The sequence below is a fragment of the Pteropus alecto genome, unplaced genomic scaffold, assembly GCF_000325575.1.
Source record: "Pteropus alecto unplaced genomic scaffold, ASM32557v1 scaffold39, whole genome shotgun sequence".
Lineage (NCBI taxonomy): Eukaryota > Metazoa > Chordata > Mammalia > Chiroptera > Pteropodidae > Pteropus > Pteropus alecto.
In genome coordinates this window covers 7,279,547-7,303,370 of record NW_006443568.1, presented here as the reverse complement: position 1 = coordinate 7,303,370, position 23,824 = coordinate 7,279,547, and the positions used below count along the sequence as shown (strand labels likewise).

Genomic DNA, 23,824 nt, shown 5'->3' with positions numbered 1-23,824 from the left:
GGGCCTGGGTAGGAGGGCACAGTGTAAGGGCACCTGGAAGGAAGTCCCAGGAGCCCTCCTGGCCAGCAGCCCTACCCTAGCCTGCATTAACCAGGCCCTGCCCTCACAGCTGGCTGCACCTTCGAGGAGGCGAGTGACCCAGCAGTGCCATGCGAGTTCAGCCAAGCCCAGTACGATGACTTCCAATGGGAGCAAGTGCGGATCCACCCTGGTACCCGGGCGCCTGCAGACCTGCCCCACGGTGAGCTTATTCTCAATCACCATTCCCCCTTTGACTCCTTCCAGGGGCATTCTACCCACCTGCTGTGTGACCTCAGGTACATTACGTAACCTCTCTGGGCCTCATCTGACTTGGCATCTGTAATGACATATATGACACTGTGAATGTGGAGCCCTCTGGATACTGTCCAGTTGTGTCTACCAGGTAGTTTTACCTGTAAAATGGGTGCAGGTTCAAAGACCCCTACAAACTGTAAGTTAAAACCCACCTCCCATTACTCCTCTTGCAGCTTGGCTCGGGATCCACCCCTACTCCCACCAGACCTTCCTAAATCCTCCACCTTCTGGGGGGCTCTCTTCATCCTGAGAGCTTCTGAATCCTGGTTTCCCAGGACTTGAAGATGCTGATAGAACAGTAACATGGGGGCTGCATGTATGTAAAACCTTCCTTCCTCTGCCCTCTTTTTCCTGTAAGTCCTGGGTCCATCCCGATTTCCATGTTGCCCTGTCCATATTTCAGTATGGGGCGCTTTGGCATTGTGAGCACCAGACTGGGAGTCAGGAGATTAATTATGTGGATTCTAGTACTGCCCACCTACTCTGATGGTGGACCCTAGAGCACTGGTTCCAGAATTATGAAGACGGCTTCAAATCCTGGTGTTATCACTTTACCAGCTGTATGACCTTGGGCAAGTCACTTAATTTTTCTGATCTTCCATTTTCCTAACTGTAAAATGAGAGAACAATAATCTATTTCATAGGGTTATTATATAATACCTATAAAGTATATTATGTGTGTGTAGCATGTAGGGGTTCGATTAAGTTTTAGTTGCTATTATTGGAGGTATTTGAGGAGGTCCAACTACTAGCACCCCTTTTCACTGGGTACAGAATCAACTTGGAGTTAAGAAAAGACAAGTAGAGGCCAAATTATCAACGGTATTACTGATAAAGCCTGGGTTGGGGGGCATAGCATAGAGTGAGAACCAGTTGGGCTTGCTGAGAGCACCCCAACATTGAATAGCCTGTGGACCCATCCTCTTTGCCCTATCACAGTAGTGGGCCTGGGTCTAGCTGCTCAGCTCATAGCATGGCCAAGATGGCATCTACTGTCAAGGGTGTGGGAGAGGGGCAGCAAAGGTTCTTAGTGCTGGGGCCAGGACCTGAAGCCAACAAGAGAGAGGCTCTCTACCACCTGGCACGGACGGCCTCCAGACCCTCATCCTCTACCACTGGCCTTGTGTCCTGGAGGCCTCCCTGCCTCCCCCTTCTGTGTCACTGTGCCCTCCCTAGGGCTTTCATCTCTGAGTTCTCATGGCTATCAGCTCTTTGTTCAACCTCTGTATTATCAGGTATTGAAGTCTGACCCATGTGACAGTGATCTGTCAAGGTGCCGCCCATGGTAGGCACACTGTGTGGGCTGTTTCCATACCTCCAGGGCCCAGCCTCAGTTTGGTACATGGTTGGCACTTAGATGCAATGTGATTTGAATTCACCTCTAACAGTCCTGACCACCCTGTGTGGGCTCTGCCCCTTTCTCTCTCACCCACGAGCAGAGATATATCTACTGGGAGAGGAGAGAGAGACATTTAGCATATAACATAGGCCTTGTCTTAGATCCTGGAGATGCAGTGGTTAGCAAGACAGACACAGTCTTTGCTCTCTTGGCACTCACGTTCTAGGGGAAGGTGTTGGGGGTGGAGAGAAAAGGAAGGAGGGAAATTCACGCTCAGAGAAAGAGAGCAGGAGAGAGGAGAAAGAAGAGCCACAGGGGCGAAGGGAGTAAATGAAAGAGGAGGGGAGGGATGCAGAGTGAGAAAAACGCAGGGAAAAGAGAGGAGAGAGGCAGAGGGAGCAGGAGGAAGAGGCAAAAACTGTCAGATTGAAAGGGGGAGAAAAACATACAGCTGCTCACAGGGAGAGGAGGGAGGAGGACGGAGGAGTGGGCCAAGAGAGACTGACTACTCAGGGTTGGGATCTGCCCCTTCCTAGGTGGGATGGGGACCGGGGGTTTTGTTTACTATACCCACTAGGACTGAGTCAGGAGCCTCCTTCACAGCCTCACAGAGATGAATGAGATCCCTTCCAATGAAGTCCCTGGGGAGTCCTCCCACAGCAGGGAGCTGAATGAGCTTATGTTGGCTGGCAGCCAGGCCCAGGAGGAGGCAGTGCTGGGTGTCTGTGTGCAGCTCCTGGGGCCTGCTCCCCATGGAAGGGAAGCCATAATCCCCCAGGCTGGTCCTGAGGAGTCCAACCCACTCCTGAACCCTACCCTCAGGTCAGCACACAGACTGGATCTCTGGGGAAGGGGGAGGGCTGCCTTTCTCTAGGTTGGAAATCAAGAGAATTGTATCCCAGGAATTTAGATTTAGGGGTAGGGGCTGGAAGGGAAGTTAGAGTCCTTTCATTCAACCTGTTTTACACCTTCATTCAGCTTGGGTTCAGAGCCAGTGCTGGGGACACAGTGGAGCCCTGAGGCATTACAGGCTGATGGAACATATACACCTTTATTAATGATTTAAGGGCCAGGAGAGAAGCCCAGAGAGGGGATTGGAGGGGGTCTTTCAGAAGAGGTGGTCTTTGAGGGCTTGTTGTGCCAGACTCTTGACTCCTGAGATGAATGACCTAGTCCCTGCCTCCAAGGACAGACAGCTCAGAACATGAGGAAAGCCTTGGATCAGCCTGAGCTTGGATTGTGATTGTAGGTGGTGAGGAGCCATAAAGGATTTTGACAAAGTTATATTTGTATGCTTTTTGCTGCTCCAAAATTCTCCTTTGAAAAACAGATGCAGGGAAGTGAAGGGACTTACCCAGTCAATCAGAGCTGGGACCAGAACTTAGAACCCCTGAGTCATGGTGGGTCCAAATGCCTGGAGTCCTTTGTTTCTGCCCCCTCCTCTGTGCCCACTTGACCCTGGTTCTCCAAGGTCTCTTCAGCTCCTGACTCTTCCTCCTCTCTTTCTAGGCTCCTACTTGATGGTCAATGCTTCCCAGCATGCCTCAGGCCAGCGGGCCCATGTCATCTTCCAGAGCCTGAGTGAGAATGACACTCACTGTGTACAGTTCAGCTACTTCCTGTACAGCCGGGATGGGCACAGCCCAGGCACCTTGGGTATCTACGTGCGTGTCAATGGGGGTCCCCTGGGCAGTGCCGTCTGGAATATGACTGGATCCCACGGCCGGCAGTGGCACCAGGCTGAGCTGGCTGTGAGCACCTTCTGGCCCAATGAATATCAGGTGGGCTGGGTTCAGTCGGTAGTCAGCCTATGCTTGGGGGCTGGGATAGAGGGGTGTCAGTTTGAGGTCAAAGTAAGTGAGTGGCTGAGGTTGGAATTGATTTGTGTTCAGCATCAAGAGTCTCTCTGTGGCCAAGGTTAGGGGTCAGTTCGTGATCAGCATTGGGTTATTCAGCGATGGTTGTCTGGATTCAGCATCAAAGGTCATTCTTAATACAAATAGTCTGTAGCTCGGGTCAAAGGTAAGTTGGAACTGTGCTGACCTGGAAACCTTGACTGGCTGGGAAAAGTTTTGCTGCTTGAAGGGAACTGTCCAGGATTGGGATTGTATCTGTGGCCTTGACCTTGTTGGCTCTGGATGCTACCCTCTCCCCCGCCCCCCAAACTAGCTGGCTTGGTTGGGAGGATCATGGTGAGCTGGGCTAACCTCTGCTGGTTGAGGATGGGACTGGAGCAGAGCTGAAAGGGGACTCTTGTGGGCACCTCCCCAGGCAGGGCTGGAGAGACGTCAGTGTGACAGGGACCCTCCTGATTCCCCAGGTGCTGTTTGAGGCCCTTATCTCCCCAGACCGAAGGGGCTACATAGGCCTAGATGACATCCTGCTTCTCAGCTACCCCTGCGGTGAGTCCCAGCCCCACTGGGGTGCAAGGTGAGGGGTGCGGGAGGCTACGGCTCTTGCGGGGGAGCAGGTTCAGCTAACGCCACTGCTTTGTTATGGCAGCAAAGGCCCCGCACTTCTCCCGCCTGGGCGACGTGGAGGTCAACGCGGGCCAGAATGCCTCGTTCCAGTGCATGGCGGCTGGCAGAGCGGCGGAGGCTGAGCGCTTCCTCCTGCAGGTAAGGAGGGTACTTCTTGTGGGCCCTGGTTCCCTTAAGGGGTGCTGAGTCCTTCCTTCATCCTTCAGCACCCAAACACGTACCTAGGCTCTGCTGTGCCCTCTTGGGTGCCTCCATCGCCCCAGGACAGAGCGCGGCTCCAAGATCCCTCAGCTACACTCTCTATCAAAGGCAGAGCGACCACCTTTCCTTCCTGTGGCGGAGTCGGTCTCAGGAACTCATGTGCCCCTAGTGTAGTAGGGACAGCTAAATGGGGCCAGCACAGTAACTACTCCTCTCGCCAGGTTCAGAGCGAGACTCTTTCTCACTGGCGTCCCTGACCTTGTCCCCACCTCTCCTCGAGCAGAGGCAGAGCGGGGCGTTGGTGCCCGCGGCCGGGGTGCGGCACATCAGCCATCGTCGCTTCATGGCCACCTTCTCGCTGGCCGCCGTGGGTCGCGCGGAGCAGGATCTGTACCGCTGCGTGTCCCAGGCCCCGCGTGGAGCGGGAGTCTCCAACTTCGCAGAGCTCATCGTCAAGGGTCAGCGCGTGCACGCTCCCGGGGGGCGGGGCCTGCACGGGGGCGGGGTCTGTTCTAGGGACGAGTCCGACAGGGTCTGATGGGGGCAAGGTTTGAGTGGGGGCGGGGCCTGCGGAGGGGTAGCGTCTCTCCCCGCAGAAGGTCTGATCGAGGGGTCGGGGTCTGACTGAGAGGCGGGCCTGCGGAGGGACAGGGTCAAGGTGTGAGCCCCGCCAGCCGGGGTCTGGCTGTAGGGACCCGGGGTTAACCCGAATAATCAAGCAGTCAGCCTCTGGAAGCGAGGACTTGGGGATTTGGAGGGGAGTGAGAGAGAGGGTGTAGGCTGAGGGTTGAGGGCAGGGTCAGCCTTTGGAGCGAGGCTCCCCTTAGGACCTGGGGATTCAGTGGGGTGGGAGATGCGGTATGGTCGAGGACTTGGGGGTTGCTTCAGGGGTCTGAGAGAACAGGGAGGGCTCTTGGGGATTTGGGTGTGGTAAGATGCCGAGCTGGGGGCCAAGGCCTCACAGCGGCATCCGTCGGTTCCGCCTCTTCCCTATGGCCTCGCAGAGCCCCCCACTCCCATCGCACCCCCGCAGCTGCTGCGCGCTGGGCCCACCTACCTCATCATCCAGCTCAACACCAACTCCATCATTGGCGACGGGCCGATAGTGCGTAAGGAGATAGAGTACCGGATGGCACGTGGCCCGTGGGCGGAGGTGCACGCAGTCAGCCTGCAGACCTACAAGCTGTGGCACCTGGACCCCGACACGGAGTACGAGATCAGTGTGCTACTCACGCGCCCGGGCGACGGCGGCACTGGCCGCCCGGGGCCGCCCCTCGTTAGCCGCACGAAGTGCGCAGGTGGGTGCCTCTTCGCCTTACTTCCTCGGCTGGACACCCGGGTGTGGGCTCGGGGTAACTGAGGGGCAAAGGGATATATTCCGAGAGTTATCTGCATCTGTGCTTCTAAAGCTTTCTAAAACGTTGTGATTTTCCCTCAGCTTTGTTATGGTAAAGATAATGATAGCAGATATGTTTGTGTGTGTGTGCAAACACACATACGCACACACACACACATTGATTTAAAACTCACAACACTACCATGATCTAGGCACTCTTGTCATACTAGTTTTACAAATGAAGTAACTGAGGTACAGAGATGTTAAGTGACTGGCCCAAAGTCACACAGCTAGTAAGTGGCAGAGATAGCATCGGAATCCTTGATAGGCTGGCTCCAGAATCTGTTCTTAATTCTATATTATAATATCTAGATAAATGAATCTTAATTCTATATTATAACATCTAGATAAATGAACAACTAAACCACATAAAAGTGTGTTATTACATTCTACCTGGGTTCTCTCGTCTTGTGTGGGCATTTGAGCCTGAAGTCTGCTCTACCATATTAAAAAAGAGTAAAGCAGCTCTTAGGAACAATGACACACGCCTGCAACAAAAGAGCCTCCTTTTTTCTTTTTTGGTTTAATCCTAAGAGAAATTAAAAACAGAACAATTTTCTCACTCTGTGATTTCAGCATTTTTTTTAATTGGAATTTTTATTGGGATAACTATAGATTCATATGCAGTTATAACAAAATACAAAGAGAATTCCCTATACAAGTTACCCTGTTTCCTGCAATGGTAACATTTTGCAAAACTGTAGTATAATACCACAATCAAGATATTGACATCGATACAATCTTAGATCTTATTCAGACTTCTCTAGTTTACTTGTCCTTTGTTTGTATGTGTGTGTATTTAGTTCTATATAGTTTATCACATGTGTAGGTTTGTGTGTTTACCACCACAGTCAATATACTGAGCAGTTCAATCAATTCAAGAATGCTTAGTGTTGTTTTATAGCCATACTCACCTTTATCTCTTCCTTCACCCCAACCCCTTATAACCACTAATTTGTCCTTCATTTCTAAATTTTGTCACTTCAAAAATATGTTGTGTAAATCATGAAATCATATAGTATATAACTTTTTTTGGAATTGACTTTTTAGTTTGGTACCCATGTTATTGAGATAGAATTCATTTCTTATACAATTAACCCATTAGAGTGTACAATTCAGTGGTTTTTCGTATAACCTCAGAGTTGTGCAACCATCACCATAATCAATTTTAGGACGTTTTCATCACTCCAGAAGGAAAGCTTGTACCCCTTAGCAGCACTCCTCCCCACCATTTCCTTCTAACAATGTCCAACCCTAGGCCACTACTAATTTACTTTCTGTCTCTATAGGTTTGACTCTTCTGGATATTTCATATAAATGTGATCATACAATATATAGTCTTTTGTGATGAGCTTCTTTCACTTAGTGTGTTTTTAAGACTTATCCATGTTGTGTCCTATATCAGTATTTTATTCCTTTTTGTTTCTGAATAATAGTCCATTATATGGACGTATCACAACTCTTTTTATCCATTCATCAATTGATGGACATTTGGGTTGTTTATAATTTTTGGCTATTATGAACGGTATTTCCATGAGTATGTGTGTACAGATTTTGTGTTGACATATGTTTTCATTTCTCCTATGTATATAGCATATATATATATCACGTGGTAACTTTGTGTAATCTTTGAGGAACTGCTTGACTGTTTTCCAAAGTAGCTGCACCATTTTATATTCTTATCAGCCATTGTATGAGGGTTCTAATTTCTCTGCATTCTCACCAACACTCGTTATTATTTGTTTTCTGATTATAACCCTTCTAGTGGATGTGAAGTTGTATCTCTTTGTGGTTTTGATTTGCATTTCCCTGATGGTTAATGATTGAACATTTTTTCATGTGCTTACTGGCCATTTGTATGTCTTTTCTGTAGAAATGTCTATTCATATCCTTTACTCATTTTTAAGTTGGGTTTTTGTTTTTTTATTATTCAGTTGTAAAAGGTTTTTATGTATTACGGATACTAGACACTTACTTATCAGATGTAGATATTTTCTTCCATTTTGTAGTTTGTCTTTTAATTTTATGATGGTGTCCTTTGAAAAACAAAATTTTTTAATTTTGATGAGGCCCAATTTATTTATTTTTCTTTTATTGTTTGTGTTTTAAGGTCATATCTAAAAAAAACCCAATTACCCAATCCATTTTTTCTAAGAGTTTTATAGATTTAGCTCTTACACTTAGCTTCTTGATCCATTTTGAGCTAATTTTTATATATGATGTGAGGTAGGGGGTCCAACTTTATTTATTTATTTTTTTGTGCCTGTGGATGTCCAATTTTCCCAGCACCATTTATTTAAAAGACTGTTCTTTTCCCACTGAATTGTCTTGGCACTGAGATTGTTGTTGTCGTTGTTGTTGTTGTTGTTATTATTATTATTATTATTGCTCAGCATAATTCCTTGGAAATTCATCTAAGCTGTTTATATCAATAGTTCATTCCTTTTTATTGCTGAGTAATATTCCATGGTGTGGATAAAACACAGTTTGTTTAACCATTCACTTGTTGAAGGACATCTGGATGGGCCCCAGTTTTTGGCTATTATAAGTAAAATTGCTACTTTTTTGTACAGATTTTTGTATGAATATAAACTTTTATTTTTCTGGGATAAATGCCCAGGGGTGCAGTTGATGGGTCATGTAGTAATTGCATACTTAGTTGTATCAGAAACTGCCAGATTGGCTGTATTGTTTTTACCAGCAATGTATGAGTGATCCTGTTTTCTGCATTCTTGCCAGTATTTTGTGTTGTCATTATTTTCATTATTTTAGCCATTCTGAGATGCGTGTAGTAATATCTCATCCTGGTCTTAATTTTCATTTCTTTAATGCCTTGTGATTGATGTTGAATATCTTTGCATGTGCTGTTTGCCATCTGTATTCCTCTTTCATGAATTGTGCATGTCTTTGCTCATTTTCTAATTGGATTATTAATTTTTCACTGTTGAGTTTTGAGAGTTCTTTACACATTTTAGATACTAGTCTTTTGTTGGGTATGTAGTTTGTAAATATTTTCTTCCAGCTTTTAACTTGTCTTTCTATCTCTTTACTGGTCTTTCACAGAACAACCATTTTTAATTTCGATGAGGGCCAGTTTATCAAAAATTTCTTTTATGAATTGTGGTTTTGGTGTCAAGTTTAAGAAGTCCTTCTCTAGCTCTAGATCCCAAAGATTTTCTCTTATTTTTTTTGCTAAAAATTTTATAGTTTTACATTTTACACTAAAGTTCATGATCCATTTTGAGTTAATTTTTAGATTAGATCGAGGTAATTTATTTTTTGCCAGTCGATATTCTTAAGTGTTTTTAAAAACTCATCTGGGAATCATCTAAAATCCAGTTTAATGCCACATTTGGGGAAACCCTCGAATGGTGGGTCTGAGTGTTCCAGTGGGAATTACTTTCTATCTGAAGGATCGGAGTCAGGTTACTTAGCCTTTTGGAACTTTAGTCTTTTTGTTTTATAAAATGGGAATAAAAATAATCTTTACTAATATTCAGTAAATGTTTACTGAATGCCTATTATGTGTCAGATACTATTATAGTTGCTGGGGATATAGGACTGGGACCAAGACAAAGGCCACTAGCATATGAGTTCTTCTGGATGTGGAGCTTACATTCCGGTGGGAGGAGACAGTAAACAAGTGAAATATATAGTTTGTCAGATAATGATAAGTGCTGTGAAGACTAAAGCAGGGAGGGGGGATGGTGTGTGGGGGTAGAAAGATAGTTATTTTAAGAAGGCTCAAGAGACTGGTTTACTGAGAAGCTGATGTTTGAGCAGAGACATGAAGGAGTGAGGGCTGAGCCATGTAGGAAGCTAGAGGCGTTGCTGGGGAAAGGAGCATTCCAGGTTGACTGAATAGCAAACTCAAAAGCCTGGAGCATGAAGGATGCTTGGCATGTATGAGGAGTAGCAAGGAGACCAGTGTAACTGTGGTCTAGTGACTGAGGGGAGATGGCGGGAGAGGAGGTCACAATGATACTGGGGATATGGGACTCAGGGGCATTTTATTCTGAGTGAGCTGGGGAGCCATTGTGGGGTTTGGAGAGCAGTAGCAATATTGACTTTGTTTAAAAAGATAATTCTGGCCCTTTTGTGGAGAATAGACTCTAAAAGGGGACCAGAGGAGAGACCAGTGAGGAGGCTACTGCAGCAATCCAGCTGAGAGATGGTGGAGGCTGGGTATTGGGAGGAAGGGTAGGGGTGGTAAAAAGTGCTTAGATTCTGGGTTTATTATTAAGGTAGAGCTAACTGAATTTGCCGATGGATTGGATATGCAATTGGAGAGAGGAAATAGAAGTCAAGGATGGCTCCAAGGTGTTTTGCTTGAGCAGCTGGAAGGATGGAGTTGTCATTTACTGTGAGAGAGAAGATTGCGGAAGGAGCAGGTGTGATGGAGGTTCGTAGATCAGGAGGTCCGTGTTGGAACTGTTGACTTTGAGATGCCCATTAGATGTTCAAGTGGAGATATCCATCGGGTGGATGGATTTATGAGTGTGGAGTTCAGAGAAGAGGTTCGGGCTGCAGATATAAATTTGAAAGTTCTCAGTGTAGACACGGTGTATTTAAAGCCGTGAGACTGGATGAGGTCTTTTACGCTGGGCGTTCTTAACTAGGGTGGATTTGTCTCTCAGGAGACATTTGTAGTGTCTGGAGACATATTGTTTGTCACAACTGGGGGGTCATGGGGTAGGGTGCTAATGGCATCAAAGGGTGGAGGAAGCTGAGGAAGCTGCTAAACATCCTACAAACCATAAACAGCCCCCCACAACAAAGAATTATCTAGTCCAAAATGTTGATAATGCTGAGGCTGAGAACTCCTGATTTAGTCCTTAGATTTTAAAGAATAAATATAGATGGAAAAGAGGGAACTTGTGAAGCCTAAACCCTGGGGGCCTCCAGTGTTTTGGGTTAAATGCAGGTAATTGCATATAAATGCATTAAATGCATGTGAAATATAGTGCTTAACATACAGTAAGAACTCAGGAAATGAAGACTGTCATTATTATGGTGTTTTCAGCTCTTCAAAGCCAGTTCTGGTCAGGTACTTAGAATAAAATAAATCAGAGCTTGAGGTCCATAAAGAATGTCTGTTTCACTCCCCTTAGTGTACTGATGAGGGAATGGAAACCCAGAGAAGGGAAGGCACTTGCCTGTGCTCATGCAGTGGGTTAAGAACCCAGGTTTCCTGGTGATAGCTTTTGATTGTTCCCATTTTACAGATGAGTAAACTGAGATTTGGAGAGTTAGTCACTTGCCCAAATCCACATAGTGAGTCTATAGCAGAGTCAGAACCAAAGTCTGAATGTGCCGATTTCCAATCCAGTGTCTGAAACAGCAGCAGCAGCTGCTGCTGCCATCATGGGCTGAGTGCCCACTTGTTGCCAAGCGCTGCTGAACACTTTACACAGGCTGGCCAGGATGGAAGCTCGGGCAGGGACCAGACAGACAGGACCCAAACAACTCCTCCTGCCCCTGTGAATTACATGCTTCTTGTTGACATCACCACCCCCTCCTTGCTTAGGCGCCTCAGCCCAGTGTTTGTTTTGTTGTTGGCCATCTGTGTTGTCATCTCCTTCATCCCCCTAAAACTCCCCTTCCACAATATTATTTACCATAAAAACAATAATATAATGTCAGTAAAAGGCATTTGAAAAAATCACGCTAAACCTCACCATCCTAGCCCAACAGCTGTTTTAGTTTTTCTGTCTTCTTCAAATCTCTGCCCATATGCCTGCAGTACACATTTTTACACCCTCGTCATTGCGATGTAAGAAAGCATTTGTATTCTGCTTCCTTTGCTTGGTGTTGTTACATGCGTTGTTTATCATTATGTTTATTGGCTATAGAAGTCCATCAAGTGTCTCCATATTGCCAGATTATTTGTTTCTAGATTCCTAGTATTATAAATAATACTACATTGTAAAACTTTGTGCTTATAGTGCTTTAGTTCCTCCCTGAGTTATTTCTTTAAGATAAATAGTCAGGAGTGGTTTAAGAGAGGGTTCTGACATATATTGCTTTAAAAAATGGTTATACTATTTTATGCTGTTGCCAGTATTTCACCTGAGTATACACATTATTAATTATTAATTAATGTCTATAGGCTGGGCCATTTGACTCATCTCATGTAACTCTCACATTTGCTCTTCAAAGTAGATGTTGTTATCTCTATTTTTCAGTCAAGGAAACTGACATTCAAAGGGGGTTGAGTGAATTGCCTGAAATTACAGAACTAATGGGGGGTGGAGATAGAACTTGAAGTTTGGAGCACTGGTCCCCATTCCAGAGTCTCTTCCATGAGAAACAGTTGAATAGTTCATGGTTGTAGTATCCTTATTAGCATTATTAAATTCAACACATTTTGGCCTAATTTAATAGATGTTAACTGTTAGCCTCCTTGTTTTAATGCGCCTTTTGACCTTTGATCTCTGAGTGGCCTGCAGCCCTATAGAACTGAGAGGAGTGGGGCTCTGAGGCCCCCCTCTCCCCCCCATTGCTGTTTTGCCAGTGTGTGCTGGCAGCTGAAGGGAGCCTGTCTGGGTGCCAGAAGGTTTTTGGAAACACTGAGAGACTTATGAATTCACACCCCTCAATCAACATATCAGTCTGTAGTCAACAAACTATTTGAGCCTCTGGATCTGCCCAGATTTGATCAGAGCAGGGAGAGAAGACATAAGTGAGCTCTTTTTTTAAAAATCCCTCTGTCTAGCGAGGTAGATGGGCCTAACAGCTGTTGGAGAATGAGACACCCCTGTATGAGGGTGGAAAATTCATCCTCCAAGTTAGAAGTTGCTGTTTTGTGCCCTGCAAAGTGGTTTTAAAGAACCCGAGCAGGTTGCCACTATTTAAAAACCTGGAGGTTTCACATAAAAGTCTGAATTTCTGACTTCTCTTAAAACATAGGAAGATCTGGCAGCCCTGAGCCTGTAGACCTACATGGCAACATTGCCAGAGCTGGGCAGCAGCTGTCCTTTTTGGATGGGACGCTTACCGTCCTGTTTATTTTAGTCCTGACCCAGCTTGTGTCACTGGTTTACATTTGACTTTTCATGCCCTTCTTTAAATGCTGCAGGAAGGCAGAGGAAGCAGTGGATTTTGGCCAAGCCTGGAAGGATGGAGAGGAATGTGGGCCAGGTATTCCCTGGGGGTAGGCATGACGTGAGCGGAGCTGCAGGGACCGAGATCTGCTCTCATTAGTGCAAAGAAAGCAGTGGTACTTTGGCTCCCATAGATACCATGGAACAGTACACATGAGACAGTCAGGACCAGAGCCAGAAAGTCAGGGAATAGGCAAGGACCTCTGAACAAGATGGCAGAGTGAACATACACAACATCCGCCTCCTCCACTCCAGACATGTAAGAATGATGGATTAAAACAAAATTACAGAGGAAAAACATTAGGAAAACACATGTGGGCCAGGAATGAGAGAGAAAACTTAAGTGTGGTAAGTGGTCTTGCAGCCAGCAAGCCCTCAGGTTGCAGTTAGCAGTGTGAGCCAGCTCTTTAATATCCCTGTTGCATGGGGATCTGGTCTGCTGTGCTCGAGGAGAAGGCAGCCGGATTCTGTAAGAAGTCAAGAGGTGGGCCTTGCTCTTGCAGGTGCTGAAATAGCTCTTTGGTGGCCCGATTTGTGACTGAAGACATGATATTTGCCTGTAGCTGAAGACATGATATTTGCCTGTAGCTCGGAAGAAGGGAACGCTCCTGGGTGGAAACAAAAACTTGTATTGTGCTGTACTTGAGGCCAGCTTCTCAAGCTGTGCTACCCATGGGCTCTGAGTAAAGAGCATTTTGGGCTGATGTTTCCCTTTGTGTCTTCTTTGTAAAGTACATCCTGAGCAATTTGATCCTATAAAAAACTGTAATAGGGTTGTATTTAAGCATCTTAAGAGATGAAGCAGCAGTACCTTCACACCTGTTTATTAAGGCATATCCTGAGATCCTTTAACAGGGGACACTTTGCAGGTGCGCACAGAACCTGAGGGTATGAAACTGCATTTCGCAGAGTCAGGGTACAAGAGGGAAAAGTATCCTTATAAATAATCTTGGCTCCTTCCCTCATTCTACAGGTGAGTAAATTGAGGCCCAGAGATGTGCTTAAGATCATACAACTGGTCAGTGCAGATGTAGGACTGGGGACGGAGCCTCTGGGCTCCATCCTGGCTTTGCTTCAGAAGCCTCCATTTATTTATAAAATGGGGACAGCTTTCTGGTTCCACGGAATCATCAAGAGGCTGTAAGTGTGCCTCCCTCATGTTGGGGTAGCTGTCTCTACTGTGGCATTGGTGTGATTTCTTTTTGGACAGTGAATTCCTTATAGGGAGGCAGGGTAGTAATGATTAAGAGCATGGATTCTGGAGCCAGCCTGTCCAGGTCTGGATTTCAGCTTCACCACTTACTGTCTGTGTGACTGTGGGCAAGTTATTTAATCTCTCTGTGCCTCCATTTCCACATCTTTATGACAGGGCTAATAATAGTACTTGTCTATTGGATTATAGCACAGATTAAATTAGATAAAGCATTTTAAAGGCTCTAGAACAACATGCAAAGCCCCAATAAATGTTAACTGCCATTATTATTATTATTCTTATATAACAGATTGTATTTCCTGTTTTGCTTTGGCGACTAGGGAACTCACCACTCGATTTGAATCTTATCTTTAGAGCCAGCATGGGACCTAATGGCATGCATTTCTGTTTCCTTAATATTCTCCAGCATTATTGAACTACTCATTTCCCCATCATCCTGATCTCTGTATATTATTGCATTGTGTGTTTCAGAACAACTTTGGAATTAATCAATTAAGAAAAATATGGCAATGGGTTGATTCCTACTGGCCTGATGTCATCCAGGAATTAAGAAGTGAACTGTGTTATTAAAACAAAACTGTAGCTAACATTTTTGAGAGCCTTTAGAGTTTTAGCCGTTGTCGTACATGCTTTGCATGTATTAAACCTCACAGTCGTTCTATGAGGTAGGGCCTATATTATTATCCCATTTTGCAGCTGAGGAAACTAAGGCCTGGAGAGATAAAGTGACTCAATGGTTGCCAGCTGCAAGTAGCAGAGCCAGGATTCAGATGTGGCCCTGCCTGACTCCAAAACACACACTTTTACTCCCTGTTCAATGTTCAGTGTTCTAGGGGGTCCCCCGAGCTCTTGGTAGCAAAGGAGGGATGATTTCAGTCAGCCGACTGATGTTCTCTCTCTAATCTCTTCTTTTACTCTTCCCATTTCCTCTACCTTCTTCTCCGTCTTTCCTGGGCTCCCCAGAGCCCATGAGGGCCCCCAAAGGCCTGGCTTTTGCTGAGATCCAGGCCCGCCAGCTGACCCTGCAGTGGGAACCACTAGGCTACAATGTGACGCGTTGCCACACCTACACCGTGTCCCTGTGTTATCACTACACCCTGGGCAGCAGCCACAACCAGACTGTCCGGGAGTGTGTGAAGATGGAGCGGGGTGTCAGCCGCTACACCATCAAAAACCTGCTGCCCTACCGGAATGTGCACGTGCGGCTCATCCTCACTAACCCCGAGGGGCGCAAGGAGGGCAAGGAGCTCACCTTCCAGACGGACGAGGACGGTAAGATTCCTGGGGCCTTAATTCCTCCTCCAGATGACCATGTCTGAGACTGAAATTTTTTGCTTAGGATTAAACCAACTGTATAACAACAAAGTGGTGATAGCTAATATTTACTCTCTGGGAGCCTTTGGGTTGGTTGGTATAATTTCCTCCTTAAATTTTGGAAGATAACAGCAGGGAAGCAAGCGATTTGGCCCGGAGTTTTCTTTGTGGCAATGTTTTTTTAATAGCAGTTTTCATTTTTAAAATATATATTAGAATATTCAGCTTTTCTATCCTTGTATCAGTTTTGATGTACTTTATTTTTTAAGGGATTTGTTTATTTCACTTAAATTGTCAAATTTCTTGACATAAAGTTGGTTATAATATTCTCTTGTTGTATTCATTTAATGTCGGTAGGGTCTATGTGATGTCCCTTTTTTCATTTCTGAAATCGGTAATTTGTGTTTTCTGTTTTCTTGTTCACTCTTGCTAAGGGTATATAAATTTTATTAATCTTTCCAGAAAACATAACTTTTGGCTTAGTTGATTTTCTTTACTGCATGTTTATTTTCTATTCTTTATTTCCGTTTTTATACTTTGTTTAGAGTTGGTTGGCTGTTCTTTTAGCTTTTGGAGATGGAAGCTTATTAGATCATCGATTTTTAGCCTTCCTTCATTTCTAATGTATGCATTTAAAGCTTTAAATTTCCCTTTAAGCCCTGCTTTAGCTACATCGCATGAGTTTTGATATATCCTATCTTTATTATCATTCAGTTTAAAATATGTTCTAATTTCAGTTTAAAATATGTTCTAATTTCTGATTTTTTCTTTGACTCGAGAGTTATTTAGAATTATGTTGCTTAATTTTTAAGCAATTGTGACTTTTCTAATTATCTTTTTGTTATTGATTTCTAGCTTAACTCCTCTGTAGTCAGAGTATACACTCTAATTTTGGTCTTTGCAATTTGATCCTCACTTTTTGGTCCACATAAAGTTAAATTTTGGTAAATGTTCCCTGTATACTTGAAAAAAGTGTGTTTTCTGTCATTGTTGGGTGCAGTGGTCTACTTATTAAGCACTTACTACATGTCAAGCATTATTCTGAATGCTTTTATATATTAATGCATATAATTCCATGACAACCCTATGTGATAGGCTACGGTTACTATCCCCATTTTACAGATGAGGTCACAGAGCTAGTAGATGGGCAGCAGAGCTGGGTTTCAAACCTGGCCATGTGCTTTAGAGTTTTCATTCTTAACAGCTACGCTCTGATGCCAGCACAGGTCTAAAGCCTTCCCCCAGATTCCTGTAAATCCCCTGGTGCCTTGAGCTCCTTGGTTGACAGTTTTTCTTACCTCGCCACATGTGCAGTTTTCTGTTCTGCACAGCAGTGGCCTAGGCACAAGATTCAGCTACTTCCTTGAATTTTCACTAAACTCCACCCACCCAAGGCAGCACGTGTGCCCCATGCCCTGTGTTGATGAGGTGAGGATTTATTAGGGGTGGGAGTGAAGACTGGAGGGGTTTACCCTGAAGAATTGCAAATATAGAGAAGGAAAAACTTAACTTTTTTTTCCCTTCTACCCATCTTAGGTTCATTGGCTGGGGCCCTATAAATCAGATTATGAAAAGACAGATTAACAAGAGAAAAACGTGGGAGTTTATTACTGTGCCATCGTACATACCCATGGGAGTGAGTACTCAGTGATGAGTAACTCAAGGGGTATTTAGGACTTGGGCTTATATGGCATCTTAACAAAAGAACAGTGAATTTTTAGAGACGTGACAAGATGAAGAAAAAGGACTTTGAGATTCTAGAGGCAGCAAATTATGTGAAGGCAAAAATATGGGGAAACTTATGGTAGATAAGGACTAGTTAGTAAAATTTATGTAGACTCTTCTGATCTAGAGTTGTCTCAGAAAGATTAACTTTTTTGCTTCCTGGTAGGGAGTGTGGGGTAGGGGGTAGGGGTAGGCACCTTTGCAAATTTATGTCCTGTTTTTAGGCAAAATAGGAGGAGGGCAGAGAACTTTCCTTGTACAGTAAGTCCTCACTTAACATCATCCAAAAGTTCTTGGAAACTGCAACTTTAAGTGAAATAACATACGACAAAGCCAATTTTACCATAGGCTAATTGATATAAAAACGAATTAAGTTCCTGCTGTGTATTTCCAGTTACAAAAACATCACCAAACTTCTAAATAAAGACCTCAAACACTTCTAATATTAAATGTTGAAATAAATGTGAGCTGTACATACATTTAAGAATGATGAATAAAAACAAGTATGATAATTCTTTTCCAACCCACTTATTCCAGTTCAGGGTCACGGGTGGCCAAAGCCTCTCCCGGTAGCTCAGGGCACAAGGCGGGACCCACCCTGGGCAGGACACCCTTCCTTTGCAGGGCCACTCACATAGCCACACATACTCAGACGGGGACGATTTAGACATGCCAGTTCACCTCACATGCACATTTTTGGGATGTGGGAGGAAACTGGAGTCCACAGAGAAAACCCACGTAGACATGTCGGGAGAACAAGTAAAATCCATGCAGACAGTGGCCCCAGCTGGGAATCAATTTTTTTTCTTATCAGTGTTGTAATAAAACAATGTTGAATGAAAGGATTTTATTCAAGGACCTGCTGTGTCTGCTTCTCCTAAATTTCCCTCTCGATTCAGCTCAAGACAATCCTTATGCCAAAGTGGCATATTTTGGGGCAACATAGTCTGCTACCCTTCACGAACAATCTCAAATTCAACACTAGATCACACTGACTTTAAAATCTTTTGACCTCTGCCGCTCCGCCCACCACCTCTGCCAAGGTACATTGTTGTGGCTGTTTTGCTCCACTCTGCCCAGGCCTCACCTGGGCCGTTTGGCCTTTCTTCTTTCTCTGCCCCTCTCTTTTCCTCTCCTTCCTATAATTGCTCATTGTTTAATATTTTTTTACTTTACATTAAAGTATTAGTATAATTCTTATAGGAATTATATTTATCTTAAGAGGTCAACTCAGTGAATTCTCATAGAATGGGCATCCTGGGATAACCCACATCTGGACCAAGAAATAGCATAACCAGCTCCCAGAAGCCCGCTTCATGCACTCTCCCACTCCCAGCCTCCCAAGGGTAATTGTTATCTCAACGCGTAATACCACAGATTGAAATCCGCCTGGCTTTGAACTTTACATCAGTGGAATCGTAGAGTGTCTATTCTTTTTATACACTGTGTAAAAGACTGGCTTTTTTTCCTCTCAACTTTATGCTTGAGAGATTCAGCCACGTTGCATGTACAGATCTAGAGAATGAATTCTCATTGCTGAATAGACCGTTATGTGAATATACCATGTTTATTTATCCTGTTTACTATTTTTGGGCATTGGGATTGTTTCCACTGTTCAGCTATTTTAAATTGTGCTGTAAAAAAAAAAAAACAAACCCTTGTAGATTATTATTTTTAGTAGATCCACACATTTCTGATGGGTATGTTCATAATAAATAGATACATCTAGTTTTCTCAAATGGTTGCATCAGTTTACACTCCCACTAGCAACGTGTGAAAATTTCGGTTGATCTGCACCCTCACCAACCTTTAGAATTGTCTTTTTCATTTTATCATTTTGGCGGGTGGATGGATGGTGGTGTTGCCTTGGTAACTTCATTTTTACACAGAGCGCTATCTGCTTTCCCCTGCCTTAGGATTTCAGTTTTCCCCACAGTGGTTTATTAAGGTGTTTTCCCAAACAAAGACCATTTTCTTCCTAGAAGAAATTCCTTTGGCTGCTGTTAAGATGATACATTAGAACAAAAACACAAAACAAAACAAAGCCATGCCTGAAAGTGTTTATGCTGAAATGTTAACAGTCTTAATCTCTAGAATTGTAGGTGCTGTTAATTTTCTTTATGCTCATTTCGATTTTTACATTGAACATATTATTTGTGCAATTAGAAGAAATTTTTAGACAAGAAAATATCTCCATTCATAATCCTGCCAGTCTACTGCAATTGTTTTCATTTCTCTGGCAAATGTATATATTTTCTGAAAACCACTCAACTGGATCAAAATAGGAGCATTCGAACATTCTCCTTTTCTGAATGCAACCTGCACAGTAATGAAAATGTCGGCTACCCTTTTTGAATATTCAGGAATAGGTTGAACCAAATGAAATTGCTTTCTGTACATCACATCAGTTCATTCTGGTTAGGGAGGGGTTATTATCACCCCCATTTCACAGATAAGAAAACAGTCTCGGAGAGGTCGAGTAGTCCAAGAATATCAGCTAGGAAATGGCAAGGCTGGAATCTCAACACAGGTATCTGACTCCAAAGCCCGCTTTCCCCTGCCCCATGCTGCCTTTCCCTCGCAGTGCCTGGTGGGATTGCGGCGGAGTCTCTGACCTTCACTCCACTGGAGGACATGATTTTCCTCAAGTGGGAGGAGCCCCAGGAACCCAATGGCCTCATCACTCAGTATGAGGTAGGTTTAGACCCCATTATAGTGGGGGCCCCTGGTGGAAGGTGAGCACACAGCTTGGAAAGGGAGGCTTATGGTGGGGACAGAGGTGATCATTGTGGTTCCTTCAGCTGTGACCAGTTGTGTGCCCTGTGGGTTATGGGAACAGGGGCCTTGAAGGCAGGAGAGGTGAAGGTGCTCAGAGATTGGGCTAACGGGCATCCACGGTCCCACCGAACCTCTCCCTTTGCCCAGCCTTATCCCTAGCTCACTTGAACCATGATGGGCAGGAGGCTACAGGGCCAGTGATGCCCTTCCCCATCCCTGTGCCTGCCTGCCTGCCCATCCTGCCCTCAGATCAGCTACCAGAGCATCGAGTCGTCAGACCCAGCTGTGAATGTGCCAGGCCCACGACGTACCATCTCCAAGCTCCGCAATGAGACCTACCACGTCTTCTCCAATCTGCACCCAGGCACCACCTACTTGTTCTCCGTGCGGGCCCGCACGGGCAAAGGCTTTGGCCAGGCAGCACTCACTGAGATCACCACCAACATCTCAGGCGAGCATCCCCATCCCATCTTGGGCTTGGCCCCTTTGGAGGAGGCCCAGATCCCAGGGTTCTGTGGGCAGAGGGAGTAGTGAGGGGCACCCTGGGGGTGAGATAAATGTGCCTTTTAGGAGTTGAGGTCAGAGGTCAGGGAGGATTAAGTCAGAGGGTTCAGGAGACTGTGTGTGGTCAGCAGAATCAGAGGGCTGAGGTCAGAGAAGCTCAGGTCAGAGGGAACAAGGAGGCTAAGGCTGAAGGGGAAGAGGTCCGAGGACAGGGGTCAAGGAGGTTGGAGGCCTGGCCTTCCTGGTGCAGTGGCCAGACTCTGTTCTTATGTCCCTGTTCTCTTCCTCAGCTCCCAGCTTTGATTATGCTGACATGCCGTCTCCCCTGGGCGAGTCTGAGAACACCATCACTGTGCTGCTGAGGCCGGCACAGGGCCGTGGTGCGCCCATCAGGTGGGAAAGCCTGGATGGAGGGGTGGGAGATCAGGTCCAAAAGGAAGAGGCTCTTCCTCTGACCCAGAGCCCTTCCCCGCCCAGGCCGGCTCACCTTTGTCTTCCTTCAGTCTCCCACTCGGGGTTCAGAGTGTCTAGAGGAAGACGTTCTGTGATCCTGGACAGGTCGAAAGCCTGCAGTCACTCCCTCTGAGGTCATGGGTGTCTGATGGTGATTGTCATGAGAACTCCGGACAGTGTCCTGCCTGGAGAGGTGACTGTCCAGGCTTCTCCAGAGGGCCTTACCTTAGACTTCTTGGAGAAGTGAACTCTGGGGCCTTATTTCTTCCTAGCTTATTTCCTAGAGGGTCCTGCCCAGGGAGACACAGGAATGGGCTTACTAGAAGGCTAGGGCAGCCAGCTGGACAGGGCCATCTCCGTGGAGGGACCAAAAGCATGGCTTCTCCACTTCCTTCTCCCCAGAGGAAGCTGGGACTGCTGATGCCATGGTGGCTTCCTCTTCTGGGGAGAAGATGCTAGAGACAAGCTGGTGAGTGTGTGAGAGAAAGACATGTGATATGTGTGTGATGCATGGTGTGAAGGTGTGAATGTGTGTATGTGAGACAGTGTGAGGGTGTTTGTGGGCACATACTGTCAGCCAGACATAATGCTAGGGACTTACCTGCATGAGTAATTTATCTTCATGGCAACCTGTGGAGTGGGTACTAGTACCCTTATTTTACACACCAGGTAACAGGCTTAGGGCCTAAACAACTTGCCCCCAAGCTACACAGCTGGTAAGTAATAGAGCTGGGGTTTGGAACCCAGGTCTGTCTGCAAAGCTGGTACCTTTTCATGAAGTCACAGAGCCTCCCTGCTCCTCTGGTCCACTCCTTCCTTCCATAAAAGTACATCATGGGAGAAGGTGACAGCTGTTTTTGGGCATGGGAGGGACCTATTAAGTCCCCCTCAAGAAGGTAGGGGGTTGCCTTGGTGCCCCAGACACCCCTCACTTCCTCATTCCCTCCTCCACTCTTCTCTCCTGCTTTGCTTCCCCTATATTTGCCACTGCAAAGCCTGTCCAGGATTGATTCCCAGACCCTCAGGGGAAACCCAGAAAAACGTCAGGGCATCTGAGGGGCATTTTGCAGGATCCTCAGGGTCCTGGTACATCTAATTCCGGGAGGATTTGGGAAACCCAGCAGCACCTTCTCCTTTCCTTGTCCTTTTGGGGGGTCCTGTGAGCCAGCCTGGTCAGCGTCCCGTGCTGATGATGACAATGCTGGGCGGGGTGGGGGTGGTGGTGGTGGAACATGGTGAGAAGGGAGAGGTGTGATGGCTGTGTAACCTTGGATATGTCCCTTCACTTCTCTAAGCTCTCTATCTTTATATGTATGATGAGAATCAAACCAGATCAAGGTGTGCTTTGTTCATGGCTAATGTCATTTATTATCATCTCCTGGTAGAACTTGGGGTTGGGGAGGCCTGACCTCAGCCTGGGAGACGGAGGTCTGGTGTTTGCAATATGCTAGTGACAGGGAACAAACCTGTGTGGCCCACATCTCGGGATGCTGGGGTGATGGCCCCATAACTTGGAAGCCCAAAGGAAACAGCTGGAGAGCAAAGCAAAGGCATTTCTACTTCCCAGAGCACAGGCTGTTAGTATGGGGTGTCACACGTGAAGATGTGACCGAGGCTGTGACTGGAAATACTTAAATTTGTCAGCATTCATTTAGTTACTCTTGGCTTTGTTCCACAGAGGATTTGGAGGAGCTCACAGCAAAAGGCCATTCAGTAAAGTGAGAAAAATAAATAGAAACACACAAGTTGGAACCAGGAGACACAAATCAAAGGAAATACAGACCAGGGAACATAATCAGCCATTATGACTGGGAGACGGCAGGCTCAGAGCTGCAGACTCGGGGCTGTCTTCAGGTTTTGGGAGGGTATTTGGGATGTAGGATTAGTGTGTCCTTGTTTGCTTGCCCAGGGACCATCTCCCCCACAGAAGGTCAGTTCCAGGAAGCCCAGATCCCCAAGAGGGCCCATCGTCTGAGCTCAGTAAACGCTTTCTGAATGAATGAATGCATCTTGTCTAACTCTAGTTTAAGAGGCCCGGAAGGGAGTCATTTGTATTGGGGGGTTGTGGGGATGATGGAGCCGAGGCTGTCAGGACCTGTGGCAGGCACTGGAGGACTCATTGTAGAGTCGGGGTGGACTTAGGGCTTGGTTCCCCAGAGCAGGGCCCACATTCCTTCAGCCTTAGTCACAGTAATAACAGCTGACAGGCTTTGGCTGCCTGCTAAACTTGCCTCCTTCCTCACATCTACCTCATGGAGCAGTCCTGTGATAACTCTCATTCTACAGAGGATGAAACCGAGGCCCAGGGAGGTTAGTGACTTGTCCAGCTAGTAAGAGGCAGAGCTTAGCCCTCAAACCCATGCCCCTGGCCCCTAGATAGCTCTCCCTGTCCCTGGCCCCCAGTGGTCACTGTGCTCTCTGCTCTCCCCTCCTCACCAGTGTGTACCAGGTGATTGTGGAGGAGGAGCGGCCGCGGAGGCTGCGGCGGGAGCCCGGTGGCCAGGACTGCTTCCCAGTGCCGCTGACCTTCGATGCGGCGCTGGCCCGCGGCCTAGTGCACTACTTCGGGGCCGAACTGGCGGCTAGCAGTCTGCCTGAGGCCATGCCCTTCACTGTGGGTGACAACCAGACCTATCGCGGCTTCTGGAACCCACCGCTTGAGCCCAGGAAGGCCTACCTCATCTACTTCCAGGCAACAAGCCACCTGAAGGGGGTGAGGGACCGGTTGGGGGACAGGCTGGGGACACCTTGTAGGGCGTCGCTGCGGAGGCCAGAGACCCCATTCCACCCGCTCCTGACCCCACTCCCTCCATTGGTCCCCGCCCTCTTATGGCCTCTTCCTCCTCCCCTGTGCTTCGCCCCCTCTTCTGAGCCCCATCCTCCTGACCCCAGGCTCCTTTCCTCCAGTGCTACCCTCTTCTCGAGCCTTTTTTTTTTTTTTTTTTTACCACACTCTTTTCTATCCAACCCCCCCGTCTCTTC

General features: G+C 46.2%; 1 protein-coding gene across 7 annotated transcripts in view; it reads left to right on the top strand.

Moving 5' to 3' along the window:
* The window catches only part of PTPRU (protein tyrosine phosphatase, receptor type U), an 80,031-nt gene that overhangs the window by 15,895 nt on the left and 40,312 nt on the right, over positions 1 to 23,824 (top strand). For all 7 annotated transcript variants that reach the window (XM_025041298.1, XM_025041297.1, XM_015598870.2 and 4 more), the window contains exons 2-12: positions 110 to 241; positions 3,185 to 3,456; positions 3,996 to 4,077; positions 4,178 to 4,293; positions 4,640 to 4,814; positions 5,361 to 5,654; positions 15,032 to 15,340; positions 19,692 to 19,801; positions 20,135 to 20,336; positions 20,680 to 20,782; positions 23,282 to 23,555. In XM_025041298.1, the coding sequence (XP_024897066.1) occupies positions 110 to 241; positions 3,185 to 3,456; positions 3,996 to 4,077; positions 4,178 to 4,293; positions 4,640 to 4,814; positions 5,361 to 5,654; positions 15,032 to 15,340; positions 19,692 to 19,801; positions 20,135 to 20,336; positions 20,680 to 20,782; positions 23,282 to 23,555 (2,069 nt within the window). The remainder of the gene's footprint in view (positions 1 to 109; positions 242 to 3,184; positions 3,457 to 3,995; positions 4,078 to 4,177; positions 4,294 to 4,639; positions 4,815 to 5,360; positions 5,655 to 15,031; positions 15,341 to 19,691; positions 19,802 to 20,134; positions 20,337 to 20,679; positions 20,783 to 23,281; positions 23,556 to 23,824) is intronic.